This window comes from Nesoenas mayeri, assembly GCF_963082525.1.
Source record: "Nesoenas mayeri genome assembly, chromosome: 3".
NCBI lineage: Eukaryota > Metazoa > Chordata > Aves > Columbiformes > Columbidae > Nesoenas > Nesoenas mayeri.
In genome coordinates, this window is record NC_137544.1 from 17,019,596 (window position 1) to 17,043,460 (window position 23,865).

Here is a 23,865-nt window from a genome sequence, read left to right on the forward strand (position 1 = left end):
TTAGCTGAAGCTATAAATACTCTTTTGTTTACTCTAGAAATACTGATTTACAGTACAAACATATTACTTTCTTTTAAAATAACATTATAATGGAATTTAAATAAGGAAAGTTTGTTAAAGTGGAACATGCAGTTCTGCTGTACGTTTTTGCGCAAATAGGAAATTAAAATTTTGGAAATTATATGCATTTTTGTGAGTTTTAAGTATTCTAGACATGTCTTTTCCTTATTTGCTTTTCATTTTTATAGGTTTTGAAATGTGAAGTGGAACTAATGGCCAAAATGGCAAAAACCATTGATGGCTTCACTCAGAACCAGACAAGGCTTGTTGTAATTATTGATGGATTGGATGCTTGTGAGCAGGACAAAGTTTTACAGATGCTTGATACTGTGAGTTGGGTTATTTTGTAAATGTGTTCTCTGCATCATCTCTTCCATAGATGAGCTCAGATATCTACAGTTAGTGTGTATTTTCTGTGGAAAGCAAGCATGTATAGAGTCTGTGTGTTGTAGTCTTCTAACATTTGTGTACCTTGGCATAGCTGTAGTACTAAAAGCGATGGTTTTTAAAAGCTGAAAATTAAATTCCAGCAAGACTGTATGTCTTAATGCTTGTGAAAAGTTTTCAAATAATCAGATGTCAGTTAATAATAATTAGTATCCTGTTGAAAGAAACTTACAATTGAGAGGTTTTTTATACTTACTTTTGAGGTACTTTATATGAAAAATACTTAAATGCCAAATTTTTATGGGTGTTAGGACATGACTGCATGATACCTTCTTGGTGATGAGTTCCAGTGTAGCTGCTACTGCTAATTTGTCAAGTATTCTTCTTTCTAATTGTGGATAAGTTCCTAACATATCTCAGATGGAAGAAACTGACTTCTCTATATCTCTTGTCCTCTCAAGTTTAGCTCAGACAGAATGAATATAAGATGCTGAGTCAAATTTTCAAATGATCCACAATTACTGTGAATTATTATTAACAAGATGTACTGTCTACTCTTTTTGCAGGTACGAGTCTTGTTTTCAAAAGGCCCATTTATTGCTATTTTTGCAAGTGACCCACACATTATTATAAAGGCTATTAACCAGAATCTCAACAGTGTTCTACGTGATTCAAACATAAATGGACACGATTATATGCGAAACATTGTCCACTTGCCTGTTTTTCTGAATAGCCGAGGGCTTAGTAATGCAAAAAAGCTGATGGTAGCTTCAACAACCAATGGGGATATTCCTTATACAGATAATGCAGGTGAGGTCATGCAGGAGGATGATACCAAAGTTCCAAAACCAGTGTTCCAAAAATCTGGTTTTTGGAGCAAAGTATTTAAATAATTGGCAGATCACTAGTTTTATTTTATAGGTCAGTGAAATGTATATGGATGGAGAAAATGCCTGCTTTTTGTTTTTCTTTCTATAGGATTGCATGAAGAGGTTGACAGGAGAGTTTCTCAGAACAGTCTTGGAGACATGGCCAAATTTGGTAGCAAAACTGCTCTCAATAGGCGGGTGAGAAAGATTTTTAGACTAAATGGAGATACTGGTAATACCTTTTTTCTTTTCTATTCTTTTTTTTTTCTTTCACTTCGAAGACTTAGCAAACCATTCTTACAAAATTGATATAAACTGTCCATGTAGGAGAAGTATATTCTTAAATGAGTATACTGATGGTCTGTCAAAGAGGAAGAAGTTTGCTCACCAAAGTGTTCTTTTCCACAAATACTTAAATTCAGCTCTCTACTGTGGTGATACAGCATACTGGTAGCAGATATGAGCTATGTGTGTATGTTTTGGATTTTCATGTGTACGCCTGGTATCACCTGCTGACAGGATGTTGCAACAAGGGTCAGTAATTGAGCAAATCAACTAATTTATAATATTATAACACTAGATTTTACTGCAACATGTCCACCACACTTTCTGTCGTGCTTTCTCTTCTGTTTTACAATTTTCACATAAAAGCAGAAAGTGGTTGAATAAAAGGTATCTAGGAAGTAGTGAAAAGCCATGCAGAGTCTGAGGATTCTGAGGTGGTTGAGCTGCCACAGGTAGAGAGGTGGGAGTTTTGTAGCAGAGGAACCTGATGTTCACTTTAATTTTAAAATGTAATTAGTAAATGCATGGCATTAACTTTTTGTAGAAACAGCAGGAAACCATGACGGCAATGCCCTCATTTTTTACAAAATACCTCACTGTGTCACTGTTTCATCCTCTTAGAATTGACATGAAAGTAAAATGTTTAACTCTTACCAGTTCTTGGCTTATGTGGAAATTGTGTTTAACTGTTACATAGCTAAATCAGTATTATATTCTGGTAAATGTTTTTATGATGTTTCATGTCAGCCTCACAGATGCATATTCACAAAGATTCTAACTTTATAATCAAGTAGAGTTGAAGTATTTGAAATACAGAAAAGTTTTTGATACTAGTCGGTATTCCTTTATTGTATCAATATCAGGATACTTACCGAAGACGCCAGATGCAACGTACCATTACACGCCAAATGTCTTTTGATTTAACCAAGCTGCTGGTTACAGAAGATTGGTTCAGTGACATCAGTCCTCAGACCATGAGAAGGTTGCTCAATATTGTTTCAGTGACAGGTCAGTGTGGCATATTTGTGTACTGTAAACAGTAACACTGGTGTATCTTTAAGCTCTTTTCTAACAAATTGATCCTAGTTACAGCTACCTACATTACACTTCAAAGAGGGTCTTAGAAGATGACATTAATCCTATTCTCTACAGCTCCTGTGCTGTAGAACTCTTACCCTGAATAAAATATATTAATTGTTTTTTATGCCACTTGAACTCCTTTAGTCTGAGTTTCTGATTTTTCTGATAAAGGATCCCACTAAATGATGAGTAGTACTACACTGTACAAATGGAGAATAAAGTGAATATTACTGCATTTTGAAGGAGAAGAGTTCTGCTCTTGTTCTTAGCTAGTTCAACATTAATCGAATTATCACAAGCTCTGGGTTATGTTAATGAAAATAGGATCTCTAATACTTCTGATTCCAGTGAGCCTAATAAAATTTGATTGCCAGGAAGACTACAGTACAATCCTGCCAATAATACTAGCAATAAAAGATTATGTTAAATGAGCTCTGTCATTTCTAGAAATATGACCTCTGTCTTTCTATGATACCATTTAATGCTTAAGTGGAAAATTCTCTTAGTTTTTTAATGAGGGCTGGATCATTTGAGAGAGAGGATTTTAGGAGTAAAATCTTTACAGATACAGACATATTGCAGTTACCTGCAAGCATATGAAGGATCAGTTCAACAGAATCAGCATTAAGTTCTGCATCAGGTGAATGTAGCCATATTGCTACAGAATCAGAAATCAGCCCATCTTTATTGCAGAGAAGATAGCTGGAGCTTGGAAACCTGTTGCAGCCATCTCAAGTCTCGCTTAAGCTCTTTGCTTTACAAATAGATGCACAGAGTAATAATAATCCAGGCCAAAATTGAGCTGATTCCTGCTGATCCATTTGGTTAGAGAAACCTGCTACAGCAGTATCTGTGCTGCAGCTTCTCGTTGCGTTTGGGAGAAGGTCTTTCCAGCAGGTCACAAGTAGGTGGAGCTGGTTCAGGTCTGGTGCAGTGTGGGGTGATCATGGCAGTAAGAAGTCTGGCCTGAGGACACAGTTGTGTGTTTCTGAGCTGAGGTTTAGCTCTGTCGAACCAACCTGGGTAACACAGAGCGGTTGGCTCTCTCACAGCTCCATTCGCAGAGCTTGCGTAGATTGTCCTAATTTACCTTCACTCAGGTTATGTAGAATTAAATGTAAATGCTGTTCTACATTAAGTAAAATAACCCATGGCTTATTTTCTGTTCCATTAACTTAACACTACTATAGTTAATAGAAGATTGTTCATATGTAATTTTCCCTATTTTTCCCTGCTTTTTTTTTTCCTTTTTTAGTGATCATTTATATGTGACAACAGACCTAAAAATCCGAGCTAATCTTTTAAATTAATGTGCAGGATCTTAGCATGGTCATTACAATTTATAGCATGAAATGTCTGGTTTTAGCAAATTATAGTGCAGATGTGAATGTATAACAAAATCACAAGCTGTTAGTTGTAAAAACAAACAAAGCCCTGCAAGAACACTTTTAGTGTACTATAATCTGTGGTTATATATGGTGATTTAATGAACAGCTTCGTGAGCAGAGCCTTCAGAGTATAAGTTATACATCATCATCATCAATATTAATAATGCAATTCTAGAAAACTTGCTACAACTTGAAATGTGTAACTGTAGCATTAACTTTTTCTGTTTTTTTTTAAATTAACTTCATTTGTAATTCCTACCTCTTGTTATTAACTTTAAACAGTTTTTTGATTATAGCTTTGACTTTATTGGCTATTGAAGATGGCAGTAGTATGCTTAACTTGTTTTGACCAGATTTCATATGCCAATGCACAGAATATCTTTCACAGGATTAGCATGATTTTTGTGTTTAGATTGAGAAAATTCTGTGTGAAATTCTCTATTGAGTTTTGTTAACATAACTTAAGATTCACCTGTAACAAGATTATAGTAATTAGCATTTAACTTAAAGCTGAAGTTGACAGTTTTGGAGAGTCTCATGCTCTGACCAGTATTTGCAAGAATTTTTATTAGGTTGTTAAATTATATTTTTTGATGCAACTTGAGATGGTTTTGAACTTTCTGAGCTAAAAATATAATACCAGAAAATTCACAGGTTAAAGAACTTACGTACCTGTTATTTCGAAGGCAAAAGATATCTTTCAAAAAGGGAAAAAATCCCCTGTGTTTCTTCCCTCCTTTTGTGCTATATTAGGTCGTTTATTGAGAGCTAATCAGATCACATTCAATTGGGATAGACTGGCAAGTTGGATCAATCTCACAGAGCAGTGGCCGTATAGAACATCTTGGCTCATTCTGCATCTTGAAGAGACTGAAGGTGTTCCAGATCAGCTGACTTTAAAAACCATCTATGAGAGGTAGGTGTTATTCTGGTAATGGTATGCACTTTCAGTGATTAAAATGGTGATCGTTATTAATGATTATTAGAATAACATGGCTTTCAACGAGCTACCAAGTTGTAATCTAAAATAAAAAAATCTAAAATTCCCCCAATCTGAATCTCTTTTGTTAACTTTTGGAAACTTTTGAATGACTTTCATTGCTACTTAATGTACCATGTATGAGTGTATTTTGTATTAAAAAAAAAAGAGAATTATACTGGAATTCTTTCACAACTGCTCTTCTGTCTCTTGATATAGTTTTCATCTCTGCCTTGGCCAAGCCAGAAGTTTCGCTTTTTGCCTTTTTTTTTTTCTTTCCCTAGTTTGAAATCTGAACTAAGCTCTGCAAAAACTCTCTGAAGGTTTGGAGCTTAGCAAGTGAGCTTGGGGGTACAGCAGTGCCTTGTGCTGCAGTTAAGGAATACAAAGTGAAGTGTGACTTTCTCCATTGCTGCTACAAGTTGCTGTTCAACAGAGCAGTCTGGTATTGCAAGTGAGACTGAATGTTCCCTATGTCGCCAGTGAACGTGCCTTTCCAGAACCCGGCTGCTTGTAAGGAAGGACTTGTGGTTTGTGACAAGTGACCTGATGACAGCGAGAGGCATGGAAGAGAAAGAATGTGACTATAGGAGAAAAGCGAAATCTGAGAATGGAAGTCAGTGAGAGGAAAGAAGGGTTTGACTTGTGTAAGAAATAACAGAGCAGATGAAAAGAACAGCTGAGGTAAAGAGGGAAGACAGGGACTTACTGAACAAGTTGCTAGAAAATCTAGAGACACTGCAGGATCCAGGGAAAGAACGGAGAGGAGAAAACTTGGAAAGAAAATTCTGGGGAGGTGCCTTGTGCTAAGACTCAAGGAATGGGATAAGATGGGCTGGGCTGCACTGGAAATGATTGAAATGTTGAAGAAGTTGAGTTGATCGATTGGAAAAGATGACTGGAGTGGGTTGTATTAGGAAAGTTGAAGTGAGGTTAAGATCAGGACCCAGAAAGCAGAGGGACGGGGTGGAGTGGGCGTGATGAGGCTGAGGATTGGAGGGAAAGAAGGCAAGTAGGAGACGGGAGTGGCTTCAAGTTGGGAGGTTGTTATTGTAATATCAAACTGCAGAGGTAAATAAATGCATTATTAGAAAACACTTTCCTGTAGAGAATGGATCCACTTTCTGGGTTTTGGGTTTCTTCTGTGAGTTTAAGATAGCTGTGAAATCAATAAGGTAATGGGAACCCACCTCTCCATTGTGGGTTCACATGGCTGGTGTGACCAGGTAAGTACAGTAATTCAGAATCATCAGGGATTCCCTCTCCTGTCGTGCTTTCCAGTAGTTCCGTTGCAGAAATTTCCAACTTCTTTATTTAGATTTGTGGTACGGCATGTTTCATAAGCTTATTTTCAGTATTTATCCAGCAAACTCATTACAGTCTTTCGATTATTAGCATTGACAGTAATAAATCACTTTGGAGTGATCAAAGTCCAAAGCTGTGTTCAAGACATAAGTGTTTATGTTTTCTGATAAACCAGAGGAGGTACTAGGACTTGAATTGTTCTCCTACATGGGTACTAGTAATTCCAGTATGAGCTAATGTTACATCTGTAGTAACCCAATGTGAGAAGGACAGTCACCATTGAATGTGAATGACTTATTGGAGTTCTGAATTATTTGTTGTTAGTGACAGTCACTTGAGCTGTTGATATTCAGTTCCAGCTGTAGTGTGTCAGGGTTTATTAGTTCAGGTGTGGAGGAGAGTAATGATTCCCGCTATGCTGTTTTGCCTCTCGCTTTGTAGGTTGTATTTGGAAGTAATATAACCACTTAAGTAGAGTGCCAACTAGTAATTGACAGTTATAAATGTATAAATAAATTTATAGTGTATAAAACTAGGATCTCTAATATGAAGAAACAGTAAAGAACCCTGTACCATATACTGGAAAAAGGAAGGTGATGATCTTCTTTTAAGTAAAGCTGTTTGTGTCCTACTGCAATACCGGGAAAATAAGGAAAAGAGGACCAACACTCAGGATTCTGTCTTTAGCAAAACTTACCAACAGGATTATTTGATATGAAAATGATAAAGCTACAAGGCTGAGATTCTTTGACTATTTTACTATTTAAAAAAAAGGGTTCATAAGAGTAGTAGCAAAGTTGCCGCATGCTCAGGAAGAGAGTTGATCTCTCAGCCACTTCTGTTGAACTTTTGCAAGGAATTAAATGTATAACTTTACTGCTGTAGTGACAAAGCTGAGATATCTGTCTGGTAATTTGGGTACTCATCATTACTGTATGCTGAGTGTGAAAAGGTCTGTGAACTCCTCTCTGGGATAAGCTAATGCTCTCAAAATTCTGTTTTAGCCAAAATAATCCTTTCTGCAGTGGTCTTTTTTATCTACAATTGTTTAAAGACACTTGGCTTGAATGTCTGTATCAGTTCGAAGTAGAGTATTTACTTTAGTTCCTTCAAAAAAAAATTAATTTCTATTTTCTAAGGTTTTCTAGTTTATAGAAGAGCTTTCCCATTTGGAATCTCATTAATAGATACCGAATTTCGATACTTGTATAGCCTCTGTTCCTGTTCTGAGTTTGTTACTTCGTTCCTGCCTCTTATTCTGCAAGGGTGTTTTAGAAAATATTTTGGTACTTTAGAAGAGGAGCAAGAATATAATTTTCCTAGCATTGAATAGCTTGTGTCGAACTACTTTTTATTGTGACGATGCAAATTCTTCCTTGATTTTGCTGCATTTCTGTACTATTAAGTGTGTGGGGAAAGGGTTCTGCTTGGCTCTCTTCCTTGGATGAAAGGAATCCTGTAGGTTCTCTGTTAGGTGTAGGAGTTCACACTTGATCAAGTTCTCCATATAAGGAGAATCCTTTGATATTAGAATAACTTTTCTGATTTTTAAGTTATAATGTGTTAAAAAGGTTGTGAATTGCCAAGATTCCCTTGGAGTGAGAGCTTCCCTTGCCTTCCTCTTGGCTGCTGGCTGTGTGGGGCAGGGGGTTAACACAACACATTGGTCTCTTACAGGTGCCTTCAACTGGAGAGTTATGGTAGATGTTTTGTGTGTGCAGCAAGGGTATGACAAGTGGTAATAAAACCTGTGTTGACTTAGCGCTGTGTCTTTGGAGGCACGTTAGAACCAGTTCTGCTCTCAGTACAGCTGATGCTGCAGGAGTGAGCTGTGGTCCCTGTGCCTGGTGGTGCTGTGTCGGCAGGTGGCACCAGCAGAACAACTGTGTCTGTCCCGCGTAGCTCCAACAGTGTCTGTTTGCATGCTTGTCTTAGTGTATTCTGTATTGGTATTTAACATTAGCAATCTTTTTCACTCAATGTTTTGGCTTTCGGTGTTTCAAAGAATAAGCAATACGTTCACAACAAAAAGTATAGTAAAATTAAAAGAATCAGGTAGTCAAGCATTAAGAAATTAAAGAATAGTCTGCAGTTAATTCTCCTCTATATATGCATTATTACATGTGATGTATGTGATCATATGCTATTTTGCCCCCATAAGATTCCTGTCTTGTTCAGAATTTAATTTTGCAAACTATATAGACAGGCTGCATAGTAAAAAGGGGAGGGCCATTTTCTGTCACATCTCAGTGCTATCTGTTGTTGTTAAAAAGAATGCCATAGGAAAACTAAGATAACTGAAAGCTGCTCTAGAACTATTCATCAGAGTTTGTGTGATATCGGACTGTCAAACCTTTCACTTGGATAGTATTTATGCCTCTGTTGGGAGGTGTTGTATACAGCTTATGGTTTGGTAGGCACATTCTAGTAAGTGTTTGGGGCTATAGCTGAAGGTAGTGGGAGCTCTGGTTTCAGTATGTGCAGTACTCTGAAAGAAAACAGGCATTTCAGTTTGGTTACTGAAAGATATAGCTATATCTCTCTGCTTCAATTTGTTATTAAAAAAAGGAAAGACAGAAAAAATCTAATAAATATATTCTTACTGTGAATGATTGTTGGCGAAAGTAAATTCGTGAGTAAATTTTATCTATAGATACTGTGAATATGGAAAACTATATTGATGAGTATGAAACCAGTTTTGTTAGTAGTAGTGCGTCTTTACTGTGGCAAACTATGCAGAGATGGGAAAACCTGTTGAATGTTATATTGGCAACATTTTCCCAGGGTTTTAAAGAAAAAAAAAAAAGCTTCAATTTGTGTTGTAGGCACAGCTTTTGTATTTATGGATTGGAGTCACTTGAACTTCTGTCCTAGTAACAGGTAGAGATGCTATATTTTGTAAATCTTTTGTATGGGAGAACCAGCCCATGCTTTGTGTCAAACTTTGAAAATAAAAAAATGCCAAGTCTGCATTGTTGGCTTCCAGTCCAGATTCTGGAGAAAAAAAAATCTTTACTCTTTTTACTTCCTTATACTGTATCCTCTCACTTCCAGCCTCTCTTTTCTGGTCTGGATCTTTGCTTGGTTTTGCTTTCCAGCTGATATATTTTATTAGTACCAGTATTTACTCCTTCGAGTTTGTATGTTACCTTTTCAAGTCATCTCTTATGACCAGGATTTCTTGTAGTCTCTCTCATTGGCAGGTTAAGCTCCTAATTCTGAGTTCTTGTCTATCATGTTTTCTACCCCTTAAGTGTTTAGGTTGTTCTGTGGTCAAGCCAGCTGTTGTCATTACCCACCTCTCTATCCTGGTCTATTTAAATTATTTTTACCATTTTATTTATAATTGTGACATATGGTTAATATTTATGTTGTGCTGTATTCTCCTCTGTGTTGCTGTAAGGTCTTACTAATGCCAGTTTTGTGAAATGCCAAAATGGTTTGCAGAAGTTGCAGAAAGCAAATTTTTAAAGCCCCAAAGTAAAATAAAATACATGTGCTTTCTTTAAATGAATTGTAAGAGATTTAAGTTGTCAGATTAAAGCAAGTTTCTGTTGAGTGCTGGAAACTGATACTCCTCAGATTTGTAAATTAGCCAGCTATGGGAATGTGTTCTCTTGTGAAGACTAAATCAAACATCCATGACACCAGAATGAATGTCAGTGCCAGATCTAAATAAGTGATACACTGGGAAAAGTCCCTGCGGCTTTTGTAGAGAGAAGATGTGTTTCAGGAAACTGAATTCTCAACAGAGTCAAGAAACATGTGAAGAAGACAATATAACATTTAGAAATTTAAGCAATTTTAAGTAAGATCTTCATATGAGAACATTTAAATGTATTAAAATTTAAGGTCATAACAGGCAAGATTGCCTCAGGAAAATGAAAGATGGAAGTGAAAGGCAGGAGTAAGTGTCTTGTGAGAAACTTGCAGATAAAGTTTCCAGAGATAACACTTGTAATCTTTGACATACCTGTAAATGGTCTGGCAGAGGGAGAAGATGAAATGTGGGGCTATAACGAGGAGAGCCGTTTCACAGAGAGTTGTGGAAGTAGCTATTAGTAAATTGCAGATCAAAGTCATTGTTGATACAGGTGTCATAGCATGCTGGGGAAAATAATTTAATCTATAATCCTGCTAACATGGTAATTGGCTGTAAATCTGCATTGAGGAAGGACATTCACAAATCATAGCTGATTTCTCTGAAAAAATATGTTCAGTCCTCAGCAGGAAGTGGAAAATGAAACAATGTATTTAGGAGTTATTAGCAAAGCAATGGAAAGAAGAAAGGTGTTGTATTATACAAATCCGTGATGTATCTAAATCCTGAACACTATGAGACTCTAGTAATCACATTTCAAAAAAGTTGTACCAAAGTAGAATAGATATTATAGAGGATGAGGAGAGCCCTAGTCTCACTTCAGATTTTGCTGTCAATTTCATCACTGTCCTACTTCCTATGCAGCGAGGAATCCCAGCTTTGCTTGAATACTTTCTCCAATCTTTTTTTTTTCTTTTGGATTCACAAGTCTTCCTCAGTCTTAGAAATTTGAGTCATTTCTTTCTTTTCCCCAAAGACTTTAGTTTTTCATTTTAGTTTAAGGCTCTGAGTTATGGTCATCTTACTTTGTTTCTTGATATTTTCTACTGCTTAAGTCTGTAGATGGTAGCAATTCGATATTGCCACCTTATTGATTAAAAATCACACTATTAAAGCTGATTGCATGGGAGGGAATGTCTTCTAAGTCCCTCTCCTCGTTCAGTTTACTTGCTAAGTGAGATAATCTGAAGAATGAATTTTATCTGTTTGTATCCTTCTTATGGCAGGAACCAAAGTCTGTGGTAGTTTGTCTAGTGGAAGATGTTCCTAGAAGTCACTAAAGTAATTTCATAACCTTCTTGCCTGTAGGCCATTCTCCAGCTGAAATCTGCAGATGTTAGGGAGAGTTTCTGCAACTATGAGCCATCCAGTTCTCTTCTAGATATGGCAGATTTACCAGTCTGTCACTTCTTAAAGAGGTTAGTAGCTGAGCTGTCTTTGCTGATTAAAGCCTGTTGCATGTGTTAAGGTTTATACAGTTGAGAGTAAAACTTCAGGCTTGTATATGCCCCTTGAGTTCAAGCATGCAGTTCAGAAAATGACTAAACTTGTAAACACTTTAAAAAACATAAATGTCTAAATTTTTACCCCTGAAGTTCCTGCAACATCTACAGTTCCACTGGTGTGATGGCTCAGAATTGCTAATGTGAGGCCTAAGCTGAGTCTTGTGGTGCTTGCCTTGCATCTGGAGCCTATTCAGGATCCTGGCTGTAGCGCCCAAAAAGCCTGGACAAAATGTGGTGTGAGCGTGTTTGCAACAGGAGGAAAAGGTTAAATTCAGCACAAAACACAGCAGCTAAGGCAACTTTAATTCGGAAATAATGTGGAAGAGGGGGAGTGGCAATACCTAGTTTATGTAATATTATGCACTTACAGTATTTAAGATGCTGGGGCAAACTATACGACCAGTTGCAGAAACCTTCTGGTCTCAGTGAACATGTGGAGTTGTCCAGGCAAGCGCTGGCATGGTAGTAAAGTGCCAGTTGACCTTTGAAAAGAAGATGGCAGGGAATATACCTCAGGCTACCAGAACAATTTAGTGACCTACTTGCTGTGGAGGGCCCGTTTGGAAGGAAAAAAAAGTCAGTATAAAGTTGATAGTGGTCCATGAGAATTTCCTCATGGTTATGTTTGGATGCCATTGGGGTAGAACATTTACCCAGGAGTTTGACAGATCTGTGGTATTTGCCTCTCAGTGATTAGAATCTAGACTCCATATATTTGTGAATATAGTTCTAGCCATTACGAGGTGCAACTGAGAAACCTAAGACCAGTGTATCTAGGAAGATAGTCCTAAGAGAGACTCACTCTCAGTGCTTAAAGATACTGGGGAGAGGAGAGTCCTTGTCCCCAGAGCTGAATTTACATTTTGCTTAACGGTACAGAATTCACATAATCACACAAGCTATTCAAGTGCTTCCTACTGGCTGATTTTGATGATACTTTGCTTGTCATGCCTGATGTCACGAGGGACAGTTGTACCTGTCACTCTTTGCCCAGGCTTTGCTCAGGCTGAGGTGTTAAGACAGGGCTTATAAATCTTTGTGAGGATATTGGCAAATAGTTGCTGGTCACTGAATTTCTGTGGCATGGTTATTCTTATATATTCATTCAAAATATTAGAACATGAGGGCTTGGCTCAGGATAGAAGAAACTCTCATGAGCCATCTGTTCAGATAAGAATCTCCACCCTTGCTTAATTGCCTTGAAAACATGCTTTTTGGGAAGCTGAATGAAACCATGGAAATCAAGAATCTAAAATCTTTGATTTTGAAAAACAGAGCTGTATCTTCCAGGATGAGAAAATGGTAGTGCTTTCCTCAGAGTTGTAAGTAACCATTATTTAAAACTTAACAACATATAATTCATCCATCACTTGGGCTGAATTTCTCTCTGCGAATATTCTTGCACGTGTGTCTGCGTACCTATGGTAGATGTCAAATTGGACTGGAAAACGATGTGCCACAGCAGAACACACTGAATTTAGAAGAATAGTATACTAACTTGCTTTTATTAAGGATTCTTTTTGTGTGTGTGGAACTAAAGGATCTAAGCCAGCCGTAGCTCATTTATTACTTTTTAAAGTACTTTTGCAACTCTTACTCCATTCTCAGGAATAATTTGTGGAAGACATCTGCTCTGTCTGATTTATTAATAATGGAAAGTGTTGGTGTTTCTTCATTTCTTCAGTTCTGTGTGTCTTGACAGTTTCAGCACCGTTTTATGGTTTTACTTGCTTTTTTTTCCCAGTTACCTCTTTTTGGAAGTAACCAGAGAAATGCTTCATTTCAGGTTACTAGACAACTTATCCTCTGTCTTTTTTTCCCTTTTCTTCAGATTAAACTGGTAAAAACCAATTTAGTTATAAGTGGAACAGCAGTTGATGACTGTAGGTTTGGAGTTCTGTAGTGTGGTTTCATTGGTGCTGTGTTCTACTGATAATTTTGTGTGATACGCTCATATGAATCAAATTAGGAAACACTTAGGCAGGTTAAAACATTTTTGTGTTTCACGTGGAGTTGAATATTTCTACTTCATTATTTACTACTTCAGTTTAAGAAAGTGTATTTACAGCATACTAAAAATACCACCAAGATATAAATGGTATGAAATTATTTTATTAAAGAAATTGATTTCATAAAAAAATCAGAAAATACTATTCTGTAGCACTAGTAGTAAAATTTATTTTTCCCCATATAAAGGCTCATTTATTTTTATAGCAATTTGATGACACATCTGCTTGCTTTATTCAGCTGAAAAGAAAATGTTGGTTCTTGGTGTTTTGTAAAATTGCTTTGTTAAATTATTTTCGAAATCGTTCAACTTTTAACAAATGACATTTGATACTAACATTGGAAAGCAATTTCAGCTAATTAAGTAGATCCTTCTATAAACCATTGGAACATTAAGATGACAAACTGTTCATTCAGGATTATTTTAATTGGTACAATTATTGTAATTTTGTTGCAATTACGTGTTGAGCTAAGAGCTTGTGTCTAAATCATTTGAGAGTTTTTTGTTAATATACATAAGTAAGAAGAAAAGAAGTAAAATAAAAACTGAAGATAAGCATTATCTGACTGCTTTTCCTTGCAGTGCTTTAGACAAGTATCTATTAAATTATTCTTTTAAAAAGTATGTTACATGTTTTCAGCAAATCTCTAGCAATGCTAGAGCAAGATCATTTGAAATACAACTTTTCTGGAAGGTTATTGTGCTAATTCCAGTTTCGACACTGTTTAAATACCTTTTAATAAAAAGGGTGAAATTAACTTTTGAGGGATTTGCGAGTTGTGTGAAATTTATTGATGTATTAATTTAAGAAATGTAGCTTTTTAGTGATTATAGAAATTTTAAAATGAAAAAGCTACGGAAGGTGCCAAAATTCATCACCCTGGTTATAATGTTCTCTGCAATCATCTTTTGCCCAGGCCAGGTTTAAGTAAATCACTTCCTTAAGTAGACAAATTAATATCCTCGTAGACCTCACAGTGAGGCACTGCTTCTAAATATTTAACCTGCTTTTTGTTTTTCCGTTTCCTTTTACTGCCTCCTACTTAAAACGTAGGGCACATAAAGTTATTATATTTCTTATTGCTCTAATAGTGTGGTCTCAATGTTAAAAGCTGGTGGTTATTGCCCCACAGGAATCAAGGCACAAAGGAGAATTAAAGAGAGGATGTGACAAGTAAGAAGGAAGTTCAGGTGGCAAGGTAGTAGGGAGAGAACGAGATCTGGAGCAAAAGCTAATCGGAACAAGTTGGAGGAATATTTTTAGCTTTTTTAGTTACTTTTATAATATAGAATAATCAGTCATATATCTAAAACATTTTCCAGGTAAGTTTAAATGCTTACAGTGTAGTTAACGTGCATTAGTGACATCTCTCAAAAATGCTCCTCTGTATATTTCAGATCCCCCCAAGTACCACTGATTGATACTAGTTTACAGTGGAACACAGAAGCCTTCATTTTAGCAACAGTAGAAACAATTTCACAAAAGAATTTTTTTTTAGACCTGTGTAAGTCAATTAATGAGTATTCTGTACTTCTGGAAGAACTGATAAAGTTGGGTAATAAAATTGGAGATGATGGCTTTTTTTGTCTGCTGAGGCTTTTTGTCGAAATCAGAATATTTATTCAAAACCTGAGAGCCTGGGAGAACATTGTGAGGCAAGATGATAAGCTGGAAATGCATCTTTTAACTACACACTGCAGTGGCCCACGTCCTGGCTCTTAGATGTGACATCATCTGTCTCTTACGAAAAAAGAGGAGATAAAATACTTGCTTCATATTCAGAAAAGACTTGTGTCTCATATTGCTGTAAGAGCTGACTGTGGAGCAATAGTGTGGGCTGTCATGTTCTTCCAAAGCTGATGCTCCAGTTTTTCCTTGTAATGATTTGCTCATATGCCCACATGATAAATTTGCCTCATTAGGTCAACTCTGTCATAAGAACCTGCTTCAGAAGGGCCAGATATGGAACAGATCAGATAATCCAAATGCTATATGAAGGAAGTAATATGTCTTTGGTCCTGGTTGACTTGGATTTTGGTTATTAACCTATCAAAGTTAATGTAGTATAGCAATCGTACCTTTTAACCTTCCGTTTCTGGGTAGCATTTGCAACAGACTGATAGATTAGTCTTTGAGTTATTCTGAGAAATGGAATTCATGGTTCTGTCAGGGAAGCATTTGCCATAGACTTTTGGAGAAGTTGTCTCCTTTTGCCTGGTCCTGAGGTTTAGCTGTGTGCTAGAACCCAGCCCTGGAAAGGAACCTTGTGCTGGAGACTGGGATGAACCACGGGCGTCTCTAATGCTAGGGTACCTGCCAGTATTTACTGCGTTTCTGAAGTCCTCCAGGTGGAGGTATTGAATAAAAGAGTCTCTGCATAAAGCCATGAAGTACCTTTGTAACTGATGTTCAGCAGTGGAAAAATACCCAAACCAGGTTAATACAGTATTCTTGTATTTCACTTGTGTGAGTGATCTGATTGGACTTGGCAGTTAGTGAGCCATGATTACTTCTGTTTACAGAGTAGCTTTGAGCAGTCTTAGATTCTTCTGTGCTACACTGTTTAGCTGCTTTTCCATCTGTGTAATAAATACATTGATTTTTAAAAAATTACTTTGCCTTCTGTAATTCAAGTAGCACTGCAAAGCTGTGAATAAATCCAGGCATTTATAACTGTATTAACACTTTAATTATGAAGAGTGTTGGTGTAGGGTATTTTCAGGAGAGTTGTATTAAAATTAGACCTTTTTAATATGACCCGGTGATGGTGCATTATACTGGATGTGGGAGATTAGTTTAATAAATATCATTTTTTTAAGGATCAAAATGTTTTTCTTTCTGGAATGGTCAAAAGCTGGAACACTCAGAAGAGATGGTTTATTTGCTGTTACTTGAATTGGATGGTGAGAATTGGTTTTGCAGAGCAAGCTTTCCTGAATACCTACAGTAACAGGAGTTTTTAAATAGCTATTGCATCTGTTCAGTGAAGTCTCTGTACTGCTTAATATGCACTGAGGGGTTTATAATTTTTGTCAAGATGGATATATCAAACTATAGCTTTCTTTTTTTTCAGTCTGTATTAAGCTAAAAGATTGTTTCCTTTATGTTTTGAGTGTGTTATGACTTTTTATTCCTGCCTTTATACAAGTGTGTATATGAGCCAAATGCTTTTTTTTTTCAGTGTCCAAAATAACCTGTTGTGAATTTCAGTTTGAAACAATATTTGCAGCACTATTCTCGATATGTTGACAGTACTGCAAATTTTCTGGAGGGTTTTGTGTGAGAGCTTTTAATCCAGGAAAAAATACACCCCTAAGCATAAAGATACACTGACACTCTACTGACCAGACAGGAGAAGAACAGGATAAATAACTTCAGAGCAAAACAACGTGCAGTGTTGGACCCACCATGGGGGTTGTTTTCCACGTCAGTAATGGAAGTGCAAGGTGAATATAGACTAGAAAAAATTTGGAACAAATTCAGTCTTTTGAATGGAAGAGAAGATGACTTACCTATGTGTATTTGCAGTGAATGTTTCTGTTTGAGGGGAAAAAAGGGAAATAATCCATCGTTGTTGGAATATAACTTAATCCACAACGCAAGCAATTTAAAATTGTAGCTGTACATGGAAAGGACACATGCAGAATAGTGTCCTCAATTTTTAAGGTTCTCTTTTGTCAAAGTAATATTCTGGTTTGGGCTCATTCCTTTTAAATTCAAGTAGTTGCTTGTGGAAACACTCTCTAACACTAACAATTTTTGAGGTTTCTGATTTAAACAATAGTTCTTCTGCCTCAGGAAAATCTAGCCCCAAAATGAGAATAGGATGTTCACAGCACTTTATTTTTAGATTTGTACGCTTATATTTTAGAAAAAGTAACTCCTGAAGTGCTTTACATGCTAACCTTTTATTTTTATCTGAGAAGTACAGGCACATGCAATTTTTGTGGCTCTTTGCCAAAAGATTATCGTTTACATAAATATTTCTTTCAAAGGCGTAGTTTAAGATACTGAGCTCAGGAGGTTTGATTGGAGACTTCAATCTGCACACCAGCAGTGAGCTGTTGGCTGCTGAACAGTAGCTTTGTTCATCACATTCAGAACACTGTTCGCATTCAGACTTAAGTAGAGCTGGCATTAAAATTCAGCTAATTTGTTTCATGTGATTCATCAGCTGTGTGTTTTATTTAAATCTATGTCACATTCTCTTTTGGCTTCTTGTTTTGTAGATGTAAGTGGTGAAGTAGGCCACTCTTTAACTCTTCAGTCCCTGGCTTAAAAAGTGACTTAATTTACATTTTGCCAGTGTTTGAACTCTTGTTTAGAATACTCATAGTAAATATATGTAAGTTAGTGGGTTTATTTTTTAATTTTTTTATTTTTTTTTTAGTTTCTGATGTCTTTGAATAAAGACATACATTTACAGTCAGTTTAGTTGTAATTTTATATAAGGCAAAATAGAATAACCGAAGGTAGTAGCTAGATATTAGTGTATAATATACATTTCTCCGATTTTATTGCGTGTATGTTTTACTTCGATACTGTGAATGTTCTCATTTTTTTTTTCTTTGAAGTGAGGACCACTTTTTGCTCCTATTAGATTTCTTTAAACACTCTTAGAGAATGAACTATTTCCGTTCTTTGTAACTGTAACCTACTTCTGGGTGTCAAGTTTCTCTTCTTACAGAAGCATCGCTTTTGATTCTTTTAAGGCTGGAGCCTGTGAAGCCTTATGTGCAGTGAACTTCCCTAAAGCATATAGTCCCACTGACATCCAGGTGACTGCTCATAATGATTTACAGGATCAGAACCCTTGTTAGAATAGGCTAGACTTGCTCTTATACTTTATATTTGCTACATTTTCCTATGCTGCAGCTGTAACATCTCACTGTGAATAAACTTATTTGTAGATACTGCTTGTGACAGCATGCTGTGGCAATATCCTTCATCTTTTAGGTACATGGACCATTCAGATGTTTTCTCGTAAAATTTATAGGAATATTTTAATTCTACTCTTAGTATAGGACAAGACTGTCCTAAAAGATCAGGTTGAAAGATTAACACACAGTTAAAATACATCTTTAATGTAAAAGAGTTGCACTTACTTCAAGCATCTAGCATTGATCTTTGATTTCTTTTTTTCCTCTTAATATTAAATGCTAAATATTCTGTGTAAATCTGCTACTGTTGTCTCTAGAATAAACCCTTGGTACATAAAAATCTACTTCTTATGGAGAATTTAAAACTAAAGATGAAAGAAGATCGTTGCTTTTAAAAAGCTTACAAATTGTGAAATAAGGTAAGATTGTTCAGCTAATGATAGATCTAGTTAATTAGCTGTATTAAAAATTCAGTTCCAACCAGGTTTTTAAGTGTTATGTTCTTCTCTCTTTGTGGACACATGAGTGTGTATTTATTTAATGTGAGAGATTCTTGGTTGCACTTTGATAGGTTACTGAGTGCACATGAAGGCTCCTTCCTCTCTTCCCATCATTTACATTATCATATCTTATTTGGCGTTGGATGAGATACCAGTCATGATTCTATGAGATGGGATGTCAAATAAGATAGGTCCATCTGACCCATCACTTGCCTCCATCACTTGCTTGCATTTGGTAGAAACTTTTCATAAACTTCCACAAGACTAGCATTTATTCCTTCTCCTTGTTCCTTCCTAAAACTCTGCTTGATACTAATGCTTACAAAAAAAACCCCAAAAAACTACCAAACACGACACCATTCTTTGACAATAGTCATAATGCAGCAGCAGTCCCTTATATTGATCATGTCACAGAGTTTTGTTCCTCTCTGTTTGTGGCTTCTTGTCATAGAAGGTGAATTACTTGAAACCAGGCAGCTCTTTTTCCACTTTTTACCATGAATCATGTGCAGTTGGGTTTTGATCAGTGTCTAAGATGCCCGAGTGTTCCTGTTACAAGAAATTTTAGTTCAAAATGAGACTTTTAACCGTGAAATTTCTGCCTAGAGTACCAGAATTTGAGTGGATATTTGAAGTTAATGGTGACGAATGTTGAGTTCCCCTTACTTTTTATTTGATGCTACTGATCTATAGATTCCTGATCCGATTTCAGTCTTCTGTTTGACTTCTTTGAGGTTTCTCTGAAGCATATAATTAGTTCAGATTACGTAGCAGTTTGAGATTTCTTGCATATTAGGAAATATTAAATTTTTCTCTCTGCAGACAGTGCAGCTCTTTATGGATTCTTTTTGTTTTCCAGAGAACGGGGAGAGTGGATGCAAGTATACTGGTATTTCACCCTTGAATATCGCTATACAAATGGACGACGTAGTCTAATAAATATGGTTTACAATTTATCCAATTTTTTTTCTCTTAGAATTTCAAAGAATATTCCTACAACTAAAGATGTTGAACCTCTACTTGAAATTGATGGAGACATACGGAACTTTGAAGTATTTTTATCTTCACGGACACCTGTTCTTGTTGCACGTGATGTAAGAACCTTTTTGCCATGTACTGTAAACTTAGATCCCAAGCTACGAGAAATCATTGCAGGTGAGTATGCTTTCAAATAAATGGAAAATGACAATTTTAGTATTTATTTTCATGCTACTTTGCGTGTTATGTAGAATCATTATTTGTTCATTGAATCAGACCTTCAGATTGTCTCATTTAACTTCAGTAACAGGCCATTCAGTTTCACTTGGTAGCTTTGCTGTAATGGCCAGATCGTGCTAGACTGAAGTATCTCTTTTTGGAGGGGGGAATGCGCTGTTCTTGGTTTGAAGACTATTAGCAGACAGGAGAGACCTATACACACAATGACATTTTAGTAGACATGGAAGTTGTCTTCCAGATCTTTGTTAACAATTTTAATGGCAAGTGCAGAGTCTTGCATCTGGGCAGGAACAACCCCAGGTTCCAGTATAAGTTGGGGTATGACCTCTTAGAGAGCAGTGTAGGGGAAAGGGTCCTGGGGGTCCTGGTGGACAGCAGGATGACCATGAGCCAGCACTGTGCCCTTGTGGCCAGGAAGGCCAATGGCATCCTGGGGTGTATTAGAAGTGGGGTGGTTAGTAGGTGGAGAGAGGTTCTCCTCCCCCTCTACTCTGCCCTGGTGAGACCACACCTAGAATATTGTGTCCAGTTCTGGGCCCCTCAGTTCCAGGAGGACAGGGAACTGCTGGAGAGGGTCCAGCGCAGGGCAATGAAGATGATTAAGGGAGTGGAGCACCTACCTTATGAGGAAAGGCTGAGGGAGCTGGGTCTCCTTAGTTTGGAGAAGAGGAGACTGAGGAGTGACCTCATTAATGTTTATAAATACGTAAAGGGTGAGTGTCACGAGGATGGAGCCAGGCTCTTCTTGGAGCCACCCAATGATAAGTCAAGGGGCAGTGGATACAAACTGGAACACAAGAGGTTCCACTTCAATATGACAAGAAGCTCACCCTCAGTGAGGGTGCCAGAGCACTGGAACAGGCTGCCCAGGGGGGTTGTGGAGTCTCCTTCTCTGGAGACATTCAAAACCCGCCTGGACGCCTTCCTGTGTAACCTCATGTGGGTGTTCCTGCTCCAGCAGGGGGATTGGACTAGATGATCTTTTGAGGTCGCTTCCAATCCCTGACATTCTGTGATTCTGTAATTTTTAATAACATCAGTAAGATCCTGTAGAACTGAAACCAGTGAAACAAAGCAGAACATCTCCATTTGATGTACACCTTACTGGATACCTGTGCAGCTGGTACCTGTGAGTTACTTTTTAGTCTGCTCTAGTATGATATTTAAATTCATCCTAGAGGGATTATTGTGCTGTGGCTGTTAAGCAGTTATCTTTACTTGCTTGTAGTCTCAAAAGATGCAATTGGGTCCAGGTATGTTCTCTTCTGAAAAAAACATTAAATGTTCTGCCTGCTCGCTGCTGCTGTGGGTTGCTGTGGCACACGGTGGCTTCTTGTCCAGTTTTAGGGATTGCCAGTGGCTCTGGAGTAGGGCTAAGGCATCCTGACGTTTCCACCTGTTAAGACATGCTAAAGCTTTGAAGAAAACCAGAACTTTAAATTTAAAATAGGATCCTTATGAGTCTTTGGTATGACAATATTCTAGGTGGGAATGGAATTCAAGTATTAATAGTTCTCTTTGCTTGTCTTTTCTGTTGTGACACTTTTCTTCAGACCTCAACTGGAACCCTTTTTGTTCCTACTTGTGAAACTTCCTTCTCTGCGCTTAATAGCCACAGCGGGATGGCCTGATATTGTTCCCAAGCTCTGTCTCTTTAATCTCTTCAGAAATAGTGCAGGTCTGACTGTCACATCAGACGTGCTCACCGTCAGAGACATACTTGGCGTGATGTGTTCCTGCATTTCTTCTTATTTGTGTTGGAATTCATAACTTGTTATCTCTGGGAGAGAATGTTGAGAGGTGTTTAATATGCTATGTAGATTTATGCAATAAATTTTCCTAACTTTCCCAAAGACCCCTGTGTATATTGATCCTCGATAGATCAACTGAATGCAGCTGAAAGTGACATTTGACGTTCTACTTGGTGAGTTCTGATTGGAGTTAAATACACAAAAATGTACTGTAAGGAGGTGGTAAACAAATCAACACTTCTTCAAATATTTCAAGCAAAATCTCATTCTGTTTTACCTTTTTATTTTTCAGATGTTCGTGCTGCAAGAGATCAGATGAATATGGGAGGCCTTCCTTATCCCACATTGCCTTTACATGAGGCACCTGCTAGAGCAACATCTCTGTTCAGTCAGCCTTCATCAGCTTGCTCTTCTACAACCTCTTTCAATGGGCCTTTCAATAGCGGAGTTTTATCACCGCAGCCTCACAGCAGTTACTATAGTGGTATGACAGGACCTCAGCATCCATTTTACAATCGGGTAAATAATCGAGAACCGATTAACACTCTTCATATTTAATCTGGTAATATTGCAGATGTCATCTATAAAATATTAAAAGACCCATGCAAATTTTATTTAGGAATGGAGAAAAGTCCAAAAGTCAGTACATTTCACAGTATTGTTTGGTCCCTGTAGTCTGGGGGAGAAAAGTGGTAAATTGCATCAGAAAAACAAATTACACAAGGGGTAAAAAAAGGTCACATGATTTTGAGACACTGTTCAATTGTAGGATATTGCAGGTTATTTTATTTTTTATTTTTACTTTTATGGGGTAAACTATGCTCAATCGTTACACACTTGCTCACAGACACTGGAAGGGATCCTAGCTTTTTCTTGACGACTTGGGTTAAAACATACAGAACCTCAAGTGGGGAGCTACATCACAAGGATCTATGTCTGTCTTCCCTTTTGTCTCTTTTTAAAGTTATTCTGGGATCTTTTCCCTAAACCAGTGTTGCACTAGTTTAAAGAAATTAACATAAACTGCATAAAGCATGCATTTTTGAGCTATTTGTGGGCCTCAAGAAACATAGACCTGGACGTGGCTTACTTGACAACTGAATGAAGTACTTTACTGTATAGTCGGATCGAGTCTAAACTTTCTCTTTTTGTGGGATGTATTCAGGATTTTTGAACTTTTCACTTTTTTTTTCTGCAGTACTATGATGAAAAAAGAGTAGAAAGCTGATACGTCATAGCTTACTTCTATATACGAGAAGTGGCCTCAACTTTAAGTAGATTTGACAGCGGGTAAATGTTCAGGCTAGTAAGCTGGAAAGAAAATTGGGTTATTCCTAAATCATTGTTTGTTAACTAAGGCAGAAAAGAATACATGTAGCGCAAAACTGTATACCTTCAATACAGTGACGATATACTGTTTTGTTGAAAATAACTTAAAGTGACATATACTTTGAAGTAGTCCAACACTGTTAAATGCTTGTCACATGAATCTTCATGCTGATACTAACTCAGCTTTGTTAAAGTGGGTGTTTAATTGGAAACCCTGGTTTTGTGTCTGTGTTACTGTACATGACAAGGTTTAAAGTATGGGGTGATACACAGTTGACACTTGTATGTTTTTGTGGCTCTAATAAGCGTTACAAAAGCAATTACTGGTGAGTCATAAGCCATTCATACAATGACTGTATTTGTTCATTTGTATTATGTGCATACACAGACTTAGAGGCATGCTTGTTTTTTCCTTTTTGCCTACTGAAGACTATAATACTTCGGTTTTGGCCTTTCTTTCTGGAATTTTATACTGCTCTTCCAAGGCATAATTGGTTTTAGTGTTCCACACTTTCAAATATTGACAAAGGGCTGTATTCATTACTTTCCTCCATGGAGTAATAAAGGTACGTCATGAACACCACATACTGAGATAAGTAATGAGAACCTACTGGTAGAAAGCTCTGACTGAAAGGTGATTTCCTTCAGCATGTTCAATTATATTTCACTTCTCAGGTTTTTGTAAAAATGGTGTTTAAAAAAAGAACAGCAGTAGAAGA

At 37.0% G+C, this 23,865-nt stretch overlaps 1 protein-coding gene across 6 annotated transcripts in view; it reads left to right on the forward strand.

Moving 5' to 3' along the window:
• KIDINS220 (kinase D interacting substrate 220) overlaps positions 1–23,865 on the forward strand; it is a 74,998-nt gene that overhangs the window by 32,168 nt on the left and 18,965 nt on the right. For 5 of the 6 annotated variants that reach the window (XM_080342982.1, XM_080342980.1, XM_080342981.1 and 2 more), the window contains 7 exons: positions 249–389; positions 1,014–1,257; positions 1,426–1,514; positions 2,465–2,609; positions 4,823–4,985; positions 19,825–20,003; positions 22,110–22,336. In XM_080342982.1, the coding sequence (XP_080199108.1) occupies positions 249–389; positions 1,014–1,257; positions 1,426–1,514; positions 2,465–2,609; positions 4,823–4,985; positions 19,825–20,003; positions 22,110–22,336 (1,188 nt within the window). The remainder of the gene's footprint in view (positions 1–248; positions 390–1,013; positions 1,258–1,425; positions 1,515–2,464; positions 2,610–4,822; positions 4,986–19,824; positions 20,004–22,109; positions 22,337–23,865) is intronic. The other variant, XM_080342985.1, reaches the window with a different exon arrangement.